We start from the raw sequence: 12,868 nt of genomic DNA, 5'->3' as shown, positions 1-12,868 counted from the left end.
GATCCGCGGTGGAGCTGAGACGAGAGACAGCGTGGAAGGGGCTCCCTCGGAGACAGGGCATGGCCATGGGTATGGCAGGGCTAACTTGGCAAGACTAAAAAAGAGTCTGGGTTTGGGAACGAGGAAGAGGCCACAAGGACGGGAGGGCGAGGGCGAAGGAGGGCCGGCCAGGCGTGGGCACGTAAGAGTGTTAGTTGTCATAGTTGAGGGATGCTCTGCTATGCGACAAGTGGCCTGGGCTGGTGTGTTCCTGGATGTCCCTTGCGTGTTGCATCTCGTGGGAACCCGGCGCTGTCTTTTTCTTGTACTGAGTAGGTATGCTACGAAGTATTGTGTTTTTTGTGATGTGGCTCTTTGTGTTGTGCTTGTTTTTCTTCAGACGTGTCAATGTTGACATTCATGTGGCACATGTGGCAAGGCATGGGGGAATATGGAAGAGATCAACAAACGAGGCGCCTGCCCTCAAGGTTCAAGGCAGTAGAAAAGGGTTGAATATCGCGACCTGACGCCCCGAGATGTGCATGTACGGATAACGTAAGGCATGAATTGGTTAGGAGGATGTTCTCCTTGCGCGACAGCTTACAAGGGCTCATTTTGTGGATTTGCGGTGGGCTGCAGGTGAAAGAGGCCTGCCCGCCTGAGGTAATCGCCAGGCGACGCATAGCGCATGTCATCGGTGCGGTACGTAGAGGGACGTAAAGGGACGTATCGTCGTCGCGCTAAGACGGGTGAAATTGGTGGTAATTTGGGCCGGAGCTTGTACTCGTACCTGAAGCTGGATGGAATCTTGATGGAAGCTGCGGGACCCAAGTGAAAGTCCCCTTGTTATCCACTGTACTCCGTAAGGTAGCGACTGCTCCTCGCATCTCGGGGCTCACCTGCTAAGGCTCAGAGTCACAGCAAGCACCCCAGGGGCCCAGACGTGCTGGGCGATGATCCCCCCCGGTTCCATTCGCCTTCCACCCCTGGTCCACGTCAGGCAAAGCCGTAAATGTGCTGCATTGCTGTGCTTGGGGAGAGTCGGATTGCATAATGATATCGTCCCGCCCACACACACACACACACACACACCCGCATCCGCACCCACGCACCCAAGCACACACAATACACATTGACTACACTTCCCAATTCTGACCTCGACATTACCGCCATTCTTTGGCTCTCCGCTTTAGCGTCTACGCTACGAACTACCAAACATTTCCTACCTTACCTGCGCACCTCGCCCTTTCTCCTATCCCTATCTCCATCCCCTCCTACGAAGCTCGCGACAAAACCTGAGAGAAACATTCGAACCATCGGATCGTCTCGCCCAGGTCGCAGGCTTACTTACAGCAGCGAGCGCATCCTGCAACACCCTGCTGCCGTTTGCTTTTTTGAAACCATGACGTTTGGCGACATCATCGCCCGCCAACCAACATGGACCCCGAGCCTACTCTCCCTCTCGAGCGCTCCGTCTCGCAGCACAGCGCAACGTCCATGAGAAGCGGACGCTCTCATACCGTGCGAGCAAAACGATCAAAGCTCAACTCCCAACCCTCGAGCTCCGCGAGCTCCATCGCCGCCTCCGAAGACAAGTCGCTGACAAGCTTCCCCTCCTTCTCCCCCGACTCGCCACGGGGCGAACACGCCTTTCCTCCTCCGCCGCTGACCCCGGAACCCGAAGCCCCTCCCACCGTACGCAAGATTTCCGATGCTAGGTCAGGGCCCATCTCCCTGCTGGGCAACCTGACTGGCTCCTCTGCCGAACAAGCGGCTCGCGATGCGCTGTTCGAGGACTCGCCCCTTTCCACGCACAAGATACCTGGTGCCCTTCACCACTCGGACGATGAGCACATTGGGCGTCTCATCGCCAGACATGGAGCCGTTGCGCTCGTCAGGCAGGTTGCGACCGACCTGGCACAGCGCGATGCTCAGATTGCCCAGCTAAGGAGGAAGGCCGACGAAAGGGAGAGGGCTTTGCGGAAGATTATACTGGAATGCGGCTTATCTAATCTCGACCTCGAGAAGAGACTCAGGACGATCGAAATCGAGGTCAAGACCGAACGCCCCGGCAACCGCCGCAACGAGAGCGGCCTATCTGATCTCATGAGCGATGCCATGCAGGATACCGTCAACGTCAACGTCTTTGGACAGACCGATGGCAACGACGCAACGATCCGCGCTAGCAACCTATCCATGCCCTCCAATCCTGACGGAAGAGGGACCGCGAGGGGATGGAAGGATTATCTTTGGGGCGGAACCAGCAGGAAGGGCAGCATGCCCAGCAGCGTCAACGGCGACGACATCGGGAGACCCTCCACTGTCGTTAGGGCGCAGTCAACCGCTGATAGGCGGCCCGGCCTTCAGGACGACCTCTTCAGCCCACCCAGCGAGGCCGTACCGCCTGAGAGCGTGCCACCAAGAACACCCAGTCGAGCATCTAGCATCCAGTCTGGACCCCCTGGGTCGCGCAAAGCCTCAACTTCGGTCGCAGCCAGCCTCATGAGACTGGTGGCCGGAGGGGCAATCAACACGCGCGAGGGTGGTCCCAACCGCGGGAGGTCTAATAGTGCTACCCAACCGCAGTCGCAGTCGACCCCACGAGCGTCTTCAACTTCCAGCGCCAAAACCTCACAGTCTAGCCGAGCGGTCTCGACGGCGGGCGGCCCCAAGGCTCTCATGGCCATGCGCCGAACTACCGGCACCGTGAATGCCCCTCCAGTCAACACCACCACCGCCAGGACTCAGCCGCAGGAGAGATGGGACACTATGGTGAACAGCCCGACGAATGCGACCTCTGACCGCCAGGAGAGTTACGGCCCCGTCGAGATGGATGCAATCCTCCCACCCGAGACCCAACCGCCAACCTTGACGCACATCTACAACAACTATAGCGGAAGCGAGTACCTGACCGACCGTTTCGGGTTCATTTACGATCAACGTAGAAAGAAGAGGCAGCGCGAATCTGCGCAGATGGCTCGCCACTTTAAGCAAGGCGGCCGTGCCGAGATGCTATCAAACGGCCGGTCAGACTTGACTTCGCCAATGATTGAGGAGGAAGAGGAGGTTCCCGCAAGTCCCGGCAGCGAAGAACGGCCTGGCAGCCCGTCGTCCACGGAGGAACGCGCGGGTGAGGGGAAGCCTAAGAAATGGCAAGATTACCTCAAGCTGGCCACATTCCCGACCGAGCTGTTGTCCCACACCCCCTCGCTCGGCGCGCCATCTCTGGAAGTGTTGGAGGGCGGAGAATTGGGCCTCAAGTCACCTGGACTCATTGCGGCTGACGAGCGAGGATTTGTCCCCATTGCGAGCACGACAACATCCGTCATCGACAGCGAGGCGACGCCCCCGGTTGACACTGATGCCGCTGCGGGAACGGTTGTCAGGGACGACACGGAACCTGTGAAGCTCCTTCTACAACACATGGGCGAGTTGCACGATTCTCTGCAGAGGGACAAAGCGGCCCGTTGGAACGAATTCCTGCGCAAAGTCAGGGCGGAGAGGAAGCGGGATGGTGAGGCTGCGGCCGCAGCAGCCGCGGCGCTTGCCGAGGCTCGCTTTGAGCGGCCGGCTATGACCATCCCCGAAGCTGCCATAGCTGATGGCGAACTGATTGGAACCACTGGCCTCGGGAACAAAGGCAAGGTCGGGCGCGCCAAGAGGTCGGAACTGAGGAACTTGGTTCTCGGTGGCATCCCAGTCAACTTGCGCGCGAAGGTCTGGTCCGAGTGCTCCGGCGCCACCACCCTTCGTGTCCCCGGATACTATCAAGACATCATCGCACGCCCGGACGAAGATGATGACCCGCTGGCAGTATCCCAGATCGACATGGACATCAACCGCACCTTGACTGACAACATCTTCTTTCGCAAGGGACCGGGCGTGTCGAAGCTCAAGGAGGTGCTCAAAGCATACGCCCGCCGAAACCCAGAGGTCGGCTACTGTCAGGGCATGAATCTCATCGCGGCTAATCTGCTGTTGATAATGCCGTCAGCAGAGGACGCGTTTTGGATCCTGACCAGCATCATCGAAAACATCCTGCCCTCCGGATACTACGACCATAGTCTCCTTGCGTCTCGCGCAGACCAGCAGGTGCTGCGCCAGTATGTCGTGGATGTGCTCCCCAAGCTCTCGCAGCACCTGGACGATCTCAGCATCGAGCTCGAAGCACTCACCTTCCAGTGGTTCCTCAGCGTCTTCACCGACTGTCTCTGCGCCGAGGCTCTGTTCCGCGTCTGGGATGTGGTGCTTTGCATGAACGACGGGAGCACGTTTCTGTTCCAGGTGGCGTTGGCGCTGCTCAAGCTGAACGAGACGCAGCTTCTGCAGTGCGACACGCCGGCGAGCGTGTACACGTATATCAACCGCCAGATGACCAACCACGCCATCAGTATCGACAACATGATCAAGGCTTCTGATGCTCTGCGGAAGCTTGTGAAGCGTGAGGATGTGGAGGCGCGTCGCGACAAGGCGATTCAGGCGGAGAAGGATGTTGCGAGGCAGAGAGATGAGATGAACGCGGCCAAGAAGGCGTCCAAGGCGAATGGGAATGGGAACGGCAACGGCAACGGCAACGGCAACGGCAACGGACAAGAGGAGAACGGGGCAGTCGAGCCGGATTTGGATGTTCGCGAGCCCATGCCGACTGAACAAGAGGTGCAGACGTGAGGAAGGAGAGTAGCTGTTTGCGGACAGGTGGAGGAAGCGCGGTGATGCATTTCAGGTGTTTGAATGGACGTCCATGATACCCCCTCTGTCCGATTGGGAAGACACACAAAATAAGCGTCTGTTTTTTATTATTAACAACACAATACACGATCTCTTGAGCAAACGAGGTTGAACATGAGTGATGTGTCGTTATATATGCGTTTAAAGTCTCGTGCAAGTATTTGTCACTATCGTACTCGGAGAGCCTTCCAACTTTGTACTCAACTCCTATAACTTGGCCTTACCAGCCTTCCACTCCTGCACAAACTTCTTCCCCGCCGCAACCCTAGCCTTCTCCCTCTCCTCCCTCTCTTCCCAAATCTTCTCCTCGCTCTCGTAATTCTCCTTGCTGAGCACGTACGCGCTCTCCTTCCACATCTCCATCTTGAGCACTGCATACACCCCGCTCTTGCCCCTCTCCGTCAACTTGCGCTCCGCAATCAACTTCAGCGCCTCATCGAGCCCGCCGAGCGCGTCGACGAGCCCGGCCTCGAGGGCCGCTGGACCGGGGAAGCGTTTCGCTTCGAGGACAATGTCTTGGTAGAGTTTGGGGGAGGCGCATTTGATACGGAAGATGGACGACATTGGTGCTTTCAGGGGCGCGCCGAACTCGAGCTCGTTCATGCAGAGGAAGCCCTTTTGGGGGTTCATTACGCGGTAGTCGTGGTGCATTGCCGTCATGAAGCCGCCGGCGAAGGCGTGGCCTGGAATCAAAGAGACGGTTGGCATCGGGTAGGTTAGAAGGCGTTTGAAGAGCGCGTACAAGGTTTCTGGGAAGAATTGCGGGGTGGCGAAGGCGTGTTCGAGGTCGAGGCCGTTGGAGTAGAATTTTGGGATGGCGGAGGTTGTGATGAGGACGCCGACGGGGAGGGAGAATTCGATGATGTCGAGGGCGGCGAGGAGGGCGCGGCAGAAGGGGGTTGTGAGGCGGTTGTCGGGGGGGGAGGACCAGGTTAGGAGGTAGACGAGCGGTGCTGGGGTTGTGCAGGTTATGGTGCCGCCTTGGTGGGAGGGGATTGGGGGGATGGGGATTGTGAAGAGGGGGGTTTGGGAGGCCATCTTTTTTGAGGGTTGTGGTGATGTTGGTGGTGATGATGGTGGTGGTGAGATGAGATGTGGTTGAGGTTCGATGAGGGGGGTCTAATGGCGGTTTGGTGCGAGTAATCTTGAGGACAGACCGGGCAGGCGATGACTCGAAATGACTTCTACGTTCCTTGTATGGGGGTTATGAGTAAGTAATGTAGTCGCGATGATGGAGCTACGGTGAGATTATGGATGAGAGTAGAGATGGGTTGAAGTCACAAAGTCTAGACGTTGAAGATTGACGGATGGGTTCAAGTAAGTGCTGCTGACCTCGGTTCGGCAATAGGCACTAAGCAAGACATGCCTCAGACGCAGCCATGATTAGAAAATCCAACGTGCGGCGGGCAGTTCGGCTGACAGGCTTCCCCGATTCCCCAACTCTACGGCAAGCTGGCTTATCATCCCCATGCGCAGGTGTCTATCCTCCAATCGTATTGCATGTCATCTTGTCCTTTCCTGTCCATGTACCTAAGGCACAAAAGCTTAATGGGCTTTCACATGTGAAGAAGGAGCGGCCCCAAAAGGAAGCCCGCCAAGCTCCTGCGGCTTCTGCTGAGTGGGTCCACCAGGACGTACCGTCGTACCCCCTCGTGCCCCTGCAGGGCTGGTCCGTAATTACGTAAGGCCACTTCCCACTTTACGGTATCCAATCACCACCTGCCATTGACAGAGCTACCCCAATTCCAACTGCCCTGGACAGTGGACTGCTACCGCGTCGTAACTCCCAGTGAGTGGTCCCCGCTGGCTCCAGTGTCAGGTCAGATCGTCCACGTCTCAACAAGTTCGCATTTCTGTCCTCTTGCGGGAGAGAAAGGCAGAGAGACAACACAAAAGACTGGGAATTTCTCCCCCCTTCAGCACAACCCCCTAATACCCGCCAAAGACAAATCATTTCCTCTCCGACCATGGCGGAGAAAGACGACGATCAGAGGACCGTCGTCTTCTTTCACCCGGACCTTGGCATCGGTGGTGCTGAGCGTCTCGTTGTCGATGCGGCCGTCGGTTTGCAGAATCGAGGCCACAAAGTGGTCATCTTCACCAGCCATTGCGACAAAAGCCACTGCTTTGAAGAAGCTCGAGATGGTAACTCCTACAGCCTTTTATTTCTTCGCCCATGACCCTCACATTTCAAATAAGCACATCCTAACTTGCTGTCTCTCTCCTAGGAACCCTCGACGTCCGCGTCCGCGGCAACTGGATTGTCCCCCCCTCCATCCTCGGGCGCCTCACGATCCTCTGCGCCATCCTGCGCCAGCTCCACCTCCTCGTCCAGATCTACGCCACCCGCGAGCTCCAGTCCCTGAACCCAGACACCTTCTTCGTCGACCAGCTCAGCGCAGGCCTGCCGCTGCTGCAGTACCTCGCCCCCAAGGCCCCCATCCTCTTCTACTGCCACTTCCCCGACATGTACCTCGCCCTCGGCCGCGAAAAGTGGTGGAAGCGCCTCTACCGCGTGCCCTTTGACTGGGTCGAGGAGTGGAGCATGGGCTTCGCCGACGAGATTGCCGTCAACTCGGGCTTCACAAAGGGCATGGCCACCGGCGCGTGGCCGAAGCTCGCCAAGCGCAAGAACCTCAAGGTCGTGTACCCTTGCGTCGACATTGCGCCCGAAAAAGACAACGAGAGGAAGGCGATTGGCAACGGCAAGGGTGAAGAGGAGGCCATTTGGACGGACAGGAACATTATTCTCAGCATCAACCGCTTCGAGAGGAAGAAGGACATTGCACTCGCCGTCAAGGCTTTCGCGGCGCTACCTGCGGATAAGAGAAAGGGCGTCCGGCTGGTCCTCGCGGGCGGATACGACCCGCGCAGCATCGAAAACTGCCAGTACCACAAGGAGCTCGAGAAGCTTGCCGCGTCGCACGGGTTGGAGACGTTCACGGCCAAGAACATCATCACGGCGCTGTCGGCGCCCGAACACATTCCCGTGCTGTTCCTCCTCTCCATCCCGTCGAGCTTGAAGGACTCGCTCCTCCGATCGGCCAAGCTGCTCGTTTACACGCCCTCCAACGAGCACTTTGGCATCGTGCCCCTCGAGGCCATGTTGGCCGGCGTGCCCGTCCTCGCGGCGAACACGGGCGGGCCCAAGGAGACGGTCATGGACGGCGTGACGGGCTGGTTGCGGGCGCCGGATGAGGTGCTGGAGTGGACCGTGGTCATGGATAAGGTGCTCAACAGCCTCAGCAGGGGCGATTTGGAGAAGATGGGCAAGGCGGGCGTGCAGAGGGTGCGTACGGGTTTCGGGCAGGAGAAGATGGCGGAGCGGATCGAGAGGTTGCAGGACGAGATGCTGGCGGAGCCCAAGATGCCGCCTCTGATGAATGCCGTGCTCAATTTTTTGGGCATTGCTCTGTTTTTCGGGTTTGGACTGGTCACGTCGCAGATGTTTGTCAATGCGAAGCAAAACAGAGCTTGAGGGGCGGAGGACGAGTGATGGGGATGACGAGCTGTGTTTTGTTGTTTTTATTGTACAAGGAACCTTGATACTCTAGTTGTCGAATCACTGATAGATGTTGCTCTCCTTGCAAAACAATACCCCCCCCTCCTCCCCGCCTTGAATCTGCTGCTATCTTGGAATCCTACCCGCGCTACTGTGTATACTTGATACCTTGACTCCTTGAGTAATCTTCCCCACATGGTGCGAGAGAGCCAGGAACCTATGCATACTAAACGACCCCCACGTAGCGGGGTAAACGCGGACGGCACGCAGCCCCCCTTCCTCTCCTCTCCTCTCCTCCGTCCCGTGCCGTCACTTTTCGTCGAACCGGATGTCTCACTTCACCTCTACCTTAGTTACTTACTTGGTACCTCACAACACCAACACAGTTCCGCAACCTCTGCGAGCTTCTGCGAGCAAATGTCATCTACCACCGCGGAACCAGACCCGGCCATGAAAAGCCGCGCCGCCCTCGTCGACTTCTTTTCCCGGAGCTTGACGGCGTTTCAATCTTCAAAGGATGCGTTTCGCGTCGTTTGTACGTTGTCTCCCCGAGGAGGGGGGAGTAGTGGTGACACAGCCACGATACCGGCGCCGGGGAGGCCAGGGGGTGGGGACAAGAGGCTGGTGAAGAGTCTTATTGTGTTGGATTCTTCGTTTAATCCGCCTACGATGGCGCACTTGCGGATGGCGGCGTCTGCGATTCGGGATTTGCAGAGGACGACGACTACGATGACGAGGAGTGGGAGTAGTGGTCTGGCATCCGGGGCGGTTGAGGACCGGGCTCAGGGAGGATCTGTGAGGTTATTGCTTCTCCTGGCTGTGAATAACGCGGATAAGAAACCTAAGCCTGCGGCGTTTGAGGTGCGGTTGGGGATGATGTATGCGTTTGCTGCGGATTTGAGGGATGAATTGAAAAGGACGGGCGTGGAGGAGGCGTCGTCAAGAGAATCGATGAAGGGGGCAGAGACGTTACAGGAGGAGGAGGAGGAAGTTGAGGTCGACTTGGGGTTGACGACGATGCCGTACTTTCACGATAAGAGCCAGGCTATTTCGGACACGGGGTTTTATGCCCAAGGAGGCGAAGGAGAGCCGGAGCAGGTGTATTTGGCGGGATATGATACGCTTATCCGGATCTGTAACCCAAAGTACTACAGCGCTCCGTCTTCAGCGGAAGGGGCAGCAGCAGAAGCCGTGGCGCCGATACGTAGCGCACTAGATCCGTTTCTGAATAGGTCCAAGTTGCGTATCACGATGAGGACGGATGATGAATGGGGTGGTGAGGGGGAACAGGTTGCGTATCTCCAGAGTTTGAGGGACGGAGGGCTGGAGGGGGTCGGTGGGCGAGGGAGGTGGGCGGAGAGGGTTGAGATGGTTCGGGGGAGGGAGGTGGGTGAGGAGGTTGTTAGTAGTACCAAGGTCCGGGAGGCTGCTTCTGCTGGGGATGATGAGGTTTTGGGGAGGTTGGTTAGTTGGAGGGTGAAGGGGTGGGTGCTTGGGGAGGGGTTGTATCGTGAGTGAGGGTGGTGATGGTAGTTGAGCCTCATGGGAGAGGTTAGATCTTTGGGTCAGAACTTGAGGGTTTTCGCGTGTTGCTAGATCTAGGCATCTCAGGCAGGAGCGCCCCTATGTATGATACTTATTATCACAGCCGCTATGTGATCAAGCTCTTCGGACGTCACTTTTCACGTTGATGGAGCTAGACGTAATTCCTCTCCTTCAATCCATACGAGTGGTTGATGACGATACATTTCGATACTCGGCCGTATGCCAGAGACTCAGAGATACGCCCAGATTTGCACAAAACAAGCCATCGAGGACTGAGCTTTTGACGCAAAAGAGCACATCCTACCCCAAAGTTGCTCTCGTCGATATCTAGACCATCTCATCGACTTATTTCCCCTTTGGTAGGCGCTGCCTTTGACCGCCAAACAACTTGTCGCAGCATCAAATCCGTATGTGCAAAAGAGAAGATTTCTCCCGTCTTGATGCCTGATTCACTGACACTATTTCCAGGCATCTTTACCATCTTGAACCCGCTCTTTCCATCTTCACGATGCAGATTTTTACACCCCTCCAGCCCCGGTACGTACCTTCAACCTCCAATTTTCACATCCCCGAATTCTCATTGGCTGACAGCTTCAGGGCACATTACTGATGCCGTCCCCCACCAAAGACCCACTCCCGCACCTCTCCAACATGTATAAAACGTCGCCTCCCGACCGCGCTTTTCAGTCTTCTTTTTCTTCTTTTTTTCTTCATGTCGACAATACTTCAGAGAATCATTTCTATAGTATTCGACCTACTCTTGGTTCCCTAAAGGAGCTACAGATCCCACCCTGGTTGATGATTGATATCCTCGACACCCTAGAGTGAAGAACTCTGGTTGCTCTCGCACCCTCCGCAAGGAGGGCGGCTTCTGGACAATTTCGGTTGTCTGTTGCTGTATAGAGAGCGGTGATGATCTCGTCCCTGATTGTGGTCTTGCCCTTGGGCGCACGGTCAGGGTGGGTGTCGATGGACGTCTGACAGGCTCTGACTTTTTCTCTTTTTTCGTTGCGCGCTGGAGCTTGTTTCTCTGGGCGCGAGGAAGAAAACTTTCTTTCAGCGTGATGTGAAAACACACCTTGACTACACTCCGAGATACACCAATGCTCTCCCATGGTCTTTCTCTATTTTGGTTCAAGGAAGATTAATATTTTTAGTCCAATACTCACCGCGGCATCCATTACACCGTGGACGTCGAGGTCCACAAACGTGGCTAACATCTCTCGTAACCATCTCTCTTTTTTGTGCAATGCATCTCTGGATTAACCTTTCTCAGCGCTGCGCGTGTCCCATACCACGTCTTCATCGTCGCAGATTTTTAGCTTGAGTATCCTAGGCCCCGTGCGTTAGTCAAGATCCAGCTGTACATGAGGAAATCCATTGTGTACGGTCGGAGATTGATTCACGATTAGCCAGACAGCCTCAAGTTGGCGCTTTGCCTCGAGGGGACAATTTCCCATGCATGGAAACTTGCTCTGAGATTTGATTGGTCAATTTAGCTTTTTGGTAATGCTTTAAGCTGTGTACTTGAACCAGGACGATTCCTGTAATATCGTGGAAGATGGACATGGAATGCCTGGACTGGTGATGTGCTATTTTTATATCTATCAGATCTAATCTCCAACATCACTTCGTCTTCACATTCTGCTTTTGATCATGCCAAAAGCGACGTGATTCTTAATACGACCTGCCCGATGCATAACTCTGAGGCCGAGCAGACTCGTAATACCCATACGCCAACTCTCCGGCATCGTGCTCCTCCCTTCGGGGACCGGGAGCGTATGCCTCGAAGGAACGCGGCGTCCGCGGCATCTCGGCGTACGCCTCTGGCGTCGGGGGCCCAGTGTGCCCCTCGCCGGCGTACCATCCATTCCCGCTAGGATACGGCGGTGCTACACCGCCGCTGCCGCCGCCGAGGTTCCCCTCGCTGGCGGACCTGAGCTGGCCCTCGCTCGCAGATCTGAGCTGTGCCACGTTCGGCGCCTCCCTCGAGACCAGGGCCCAACCCGCGGGCGCCGCAGGCGGTCTCAAGAACCCTTGGGCCGGCACGGGCGAAGGTGCAGCTGTCGAACCAGCGCCCGTAACAACTCCCGCCGGGCGACTACCGCCTGCCGCTGACACGTCACAGCACGCGGCGTGCACGAGGACGAGGCCGGCGACCTTGACGAGGGTAAAGACGACGCCGAAGAGCGAGGAAAAGGCCCAGAGGCCGACGATGGCGGCCAAGGCGGTGAAGCCGGACATGATGCTCTGCGTGGAGGCGTACTTCCTCACGCCGAGGTCGCGGGCGAGGTCGCGGCCGTTGTAGGACTGGATGAAGAAGCCAAATTTGACGACGCCGAAGAGGGCGGCGAGGACGAGCCAGTGGGTCGCCAGGAGGGTGCCGACGAGGAGGATGAGGTAGACGTTGCTGTGGCGGTGTAAGTTTGTGCCGAGGCGGTCGTGGAGGACGGCCTGGGAGGGGGGCGGGTGGAGGTTCTTTGGGTTGATGAGGTTTGTTACGGGGGTGTCGGGGAGGGGGCCCAGTTCAAAGGTTGAGGTGGAGAGGTTCGGGATGGATTGGAAGGCGTGGAAGGCGTTTTGGAGGTTGTTGATCATGGCGGTTGGTGTGAAGGAGGCCGTGTTTGCGTTCACGACGGCTCCTTTGGCTTCTTTGGCAATAGCTGGGGGGTCGTTTGACGATGAGGAGCTGCTGCTTCCGCCCTCGCCGCCGCTGCGTCGCTTCTTGCGGTGCACTTTGTCGCGGGAATGTTTGGTGTCACGAGAGCGGGATCGAGAGCGGTGCCTGGTGGAGGAGGAAGAGTCTTTACTTCTGGCGGTCGGCCTGAGAGAATATTCAGCGATGTCCCATCTTGAGTCCCGCGCGGATGAGGTCGGGTAGCCGTAGGGCTCGCGAGGGGCGAGATACCTCGAGTCCCTTGTGGGAGCGTCTGAGAAGGAGGATCTCGCCATGGCTGGAAAGGCAAACTGAGGGAGAATGCGTGGGAGGAGGGCGTAAGGGTCGAGGGTGAGGAATGAAGGCAGGGTCTGAGAATTCAAAACTGCCGGACGATCAAATTCCAACGCAAAACGAGGTTGCGGACGGGAACTCACTCAAGTACCTAGCTCGAGTTT

General features: G+C 57.0%; 5 protein-coding genes across 5 annotated transcripts; 3 read left to right on the top strand and 2 right to left on the bottom strand.

The window, feature by feature from the left end:
* Positions 1-1,416: 1,416 nt before the first annotated feature.
* On the top strand, positions 1,417-4,647 carry BDP81DRAFT_327403 (TBC domain-containing protein; the record flags this gene model as incomplete). The annotated part of the gene is made up of 1 exon (XM_060585136.1): positions 1,417-4,647. One exon carries the CDS (start codon positions 1,417-1,419, stop codon positions 4,645-4,647), a length of 3,231 nt encoding a protein of 1,076 aa, XP_060441605.1.
* On the bottom strand, positions 4,534-6,138 carry BDP81DRAFT_435050 (enoyl-CoA hydratase/isomerase). Its single transcript, XM_060591019.1, has one exon. It carries the CDS (start codon positions 5,743-5,745, stop codon positions 4,915-4,917), a length of 831 nt encoding a protein of 276 aa, XP_060441604.1. The 5' UTR covers positions 5,746-6,138; the 3' UTR covers positions 4,534-4,914.
* A 536-nt stretch (positions 6,139-6,674) lies between these two features.
* BDP81DRAFT_397400 (family 1 glycosyltransferase) lies at positions 6,675-8,185 on the top strand (the record flags this gene model as incomplete). The annotated part of the gene is made up of 2 exons (XM_060588318.1): positions 6,675-6,852; positions 6,936-8,185. The coding sequence occupies 2 exons, from the start codon at positions 6,675-6,677 to the stop codon at positions 8,183-8,185; spliced, it is 1,428 nt and encodes a 475-aa protein (XP_060441603.1).
* A 342-nt stretch (positions 8,186-8,527) lies between these two features.
* On the top strand, positions 8,528-10,582 carry BDP81DRAFT_474107 (uncharacterized protein; the record flags this gene model as incomplete). Its single annotated transcript, XM_060594678.1, has 4 exons — positions 8,528-9,673; positions 10,118-10,161; positions 10,223-10,291; positions 10,501-10,582. The coding sequence occupies exons 1-4, from the start codon at positions 8,627-8,629 to the stop codon at positions 10,580-10,582; spliced, it is 1,242 nt and encodes a 413-aa protein (XP_060441602.1). The 5' UTR covers positions 8,528-8,626.
* An 849-nt stretch (positions 10,583-11,431) lies between these two features.
* Positions 11,432-12,706, bottom strand: BDP81DRAFT_397398 (uncharacterized protein; the record flags this gene model as incomplete). The annotated part of the gene is made up of 1 exon (XM_060588317.1): positions 11,432-12,706. One exon carries the CDS (start codon positions 12,704-12,706, stop codon positions 11,432-11,434), a length of 1,275 nt encoding a protein of 424 aa, XP_060441601.1.
* Between the last annotated feature and the right edge of the window lie 162 nt (positions 12,707-12,868).

Source organism: Colletotrichum phormii, assembly GCF_030913505.1.
Source record: "Colletotrichum phormii strain CBS 102054 chromosome Unknown BDP81scaffold_19, whole genome shotgun sequence".
Classification (NCBI taxonomy): domain Eukaryota; kingdom Fungi; phylum Ascomycota; class Sordariomycetes; order Glomerellales; family Glomerellaceae; genus Colletotrichum; species Colletotrichum phormii.
Note: the sequence above shows the minus strand (reverse complement) of the source record. Positions and strands in the feature narration are given on the sequence as shown.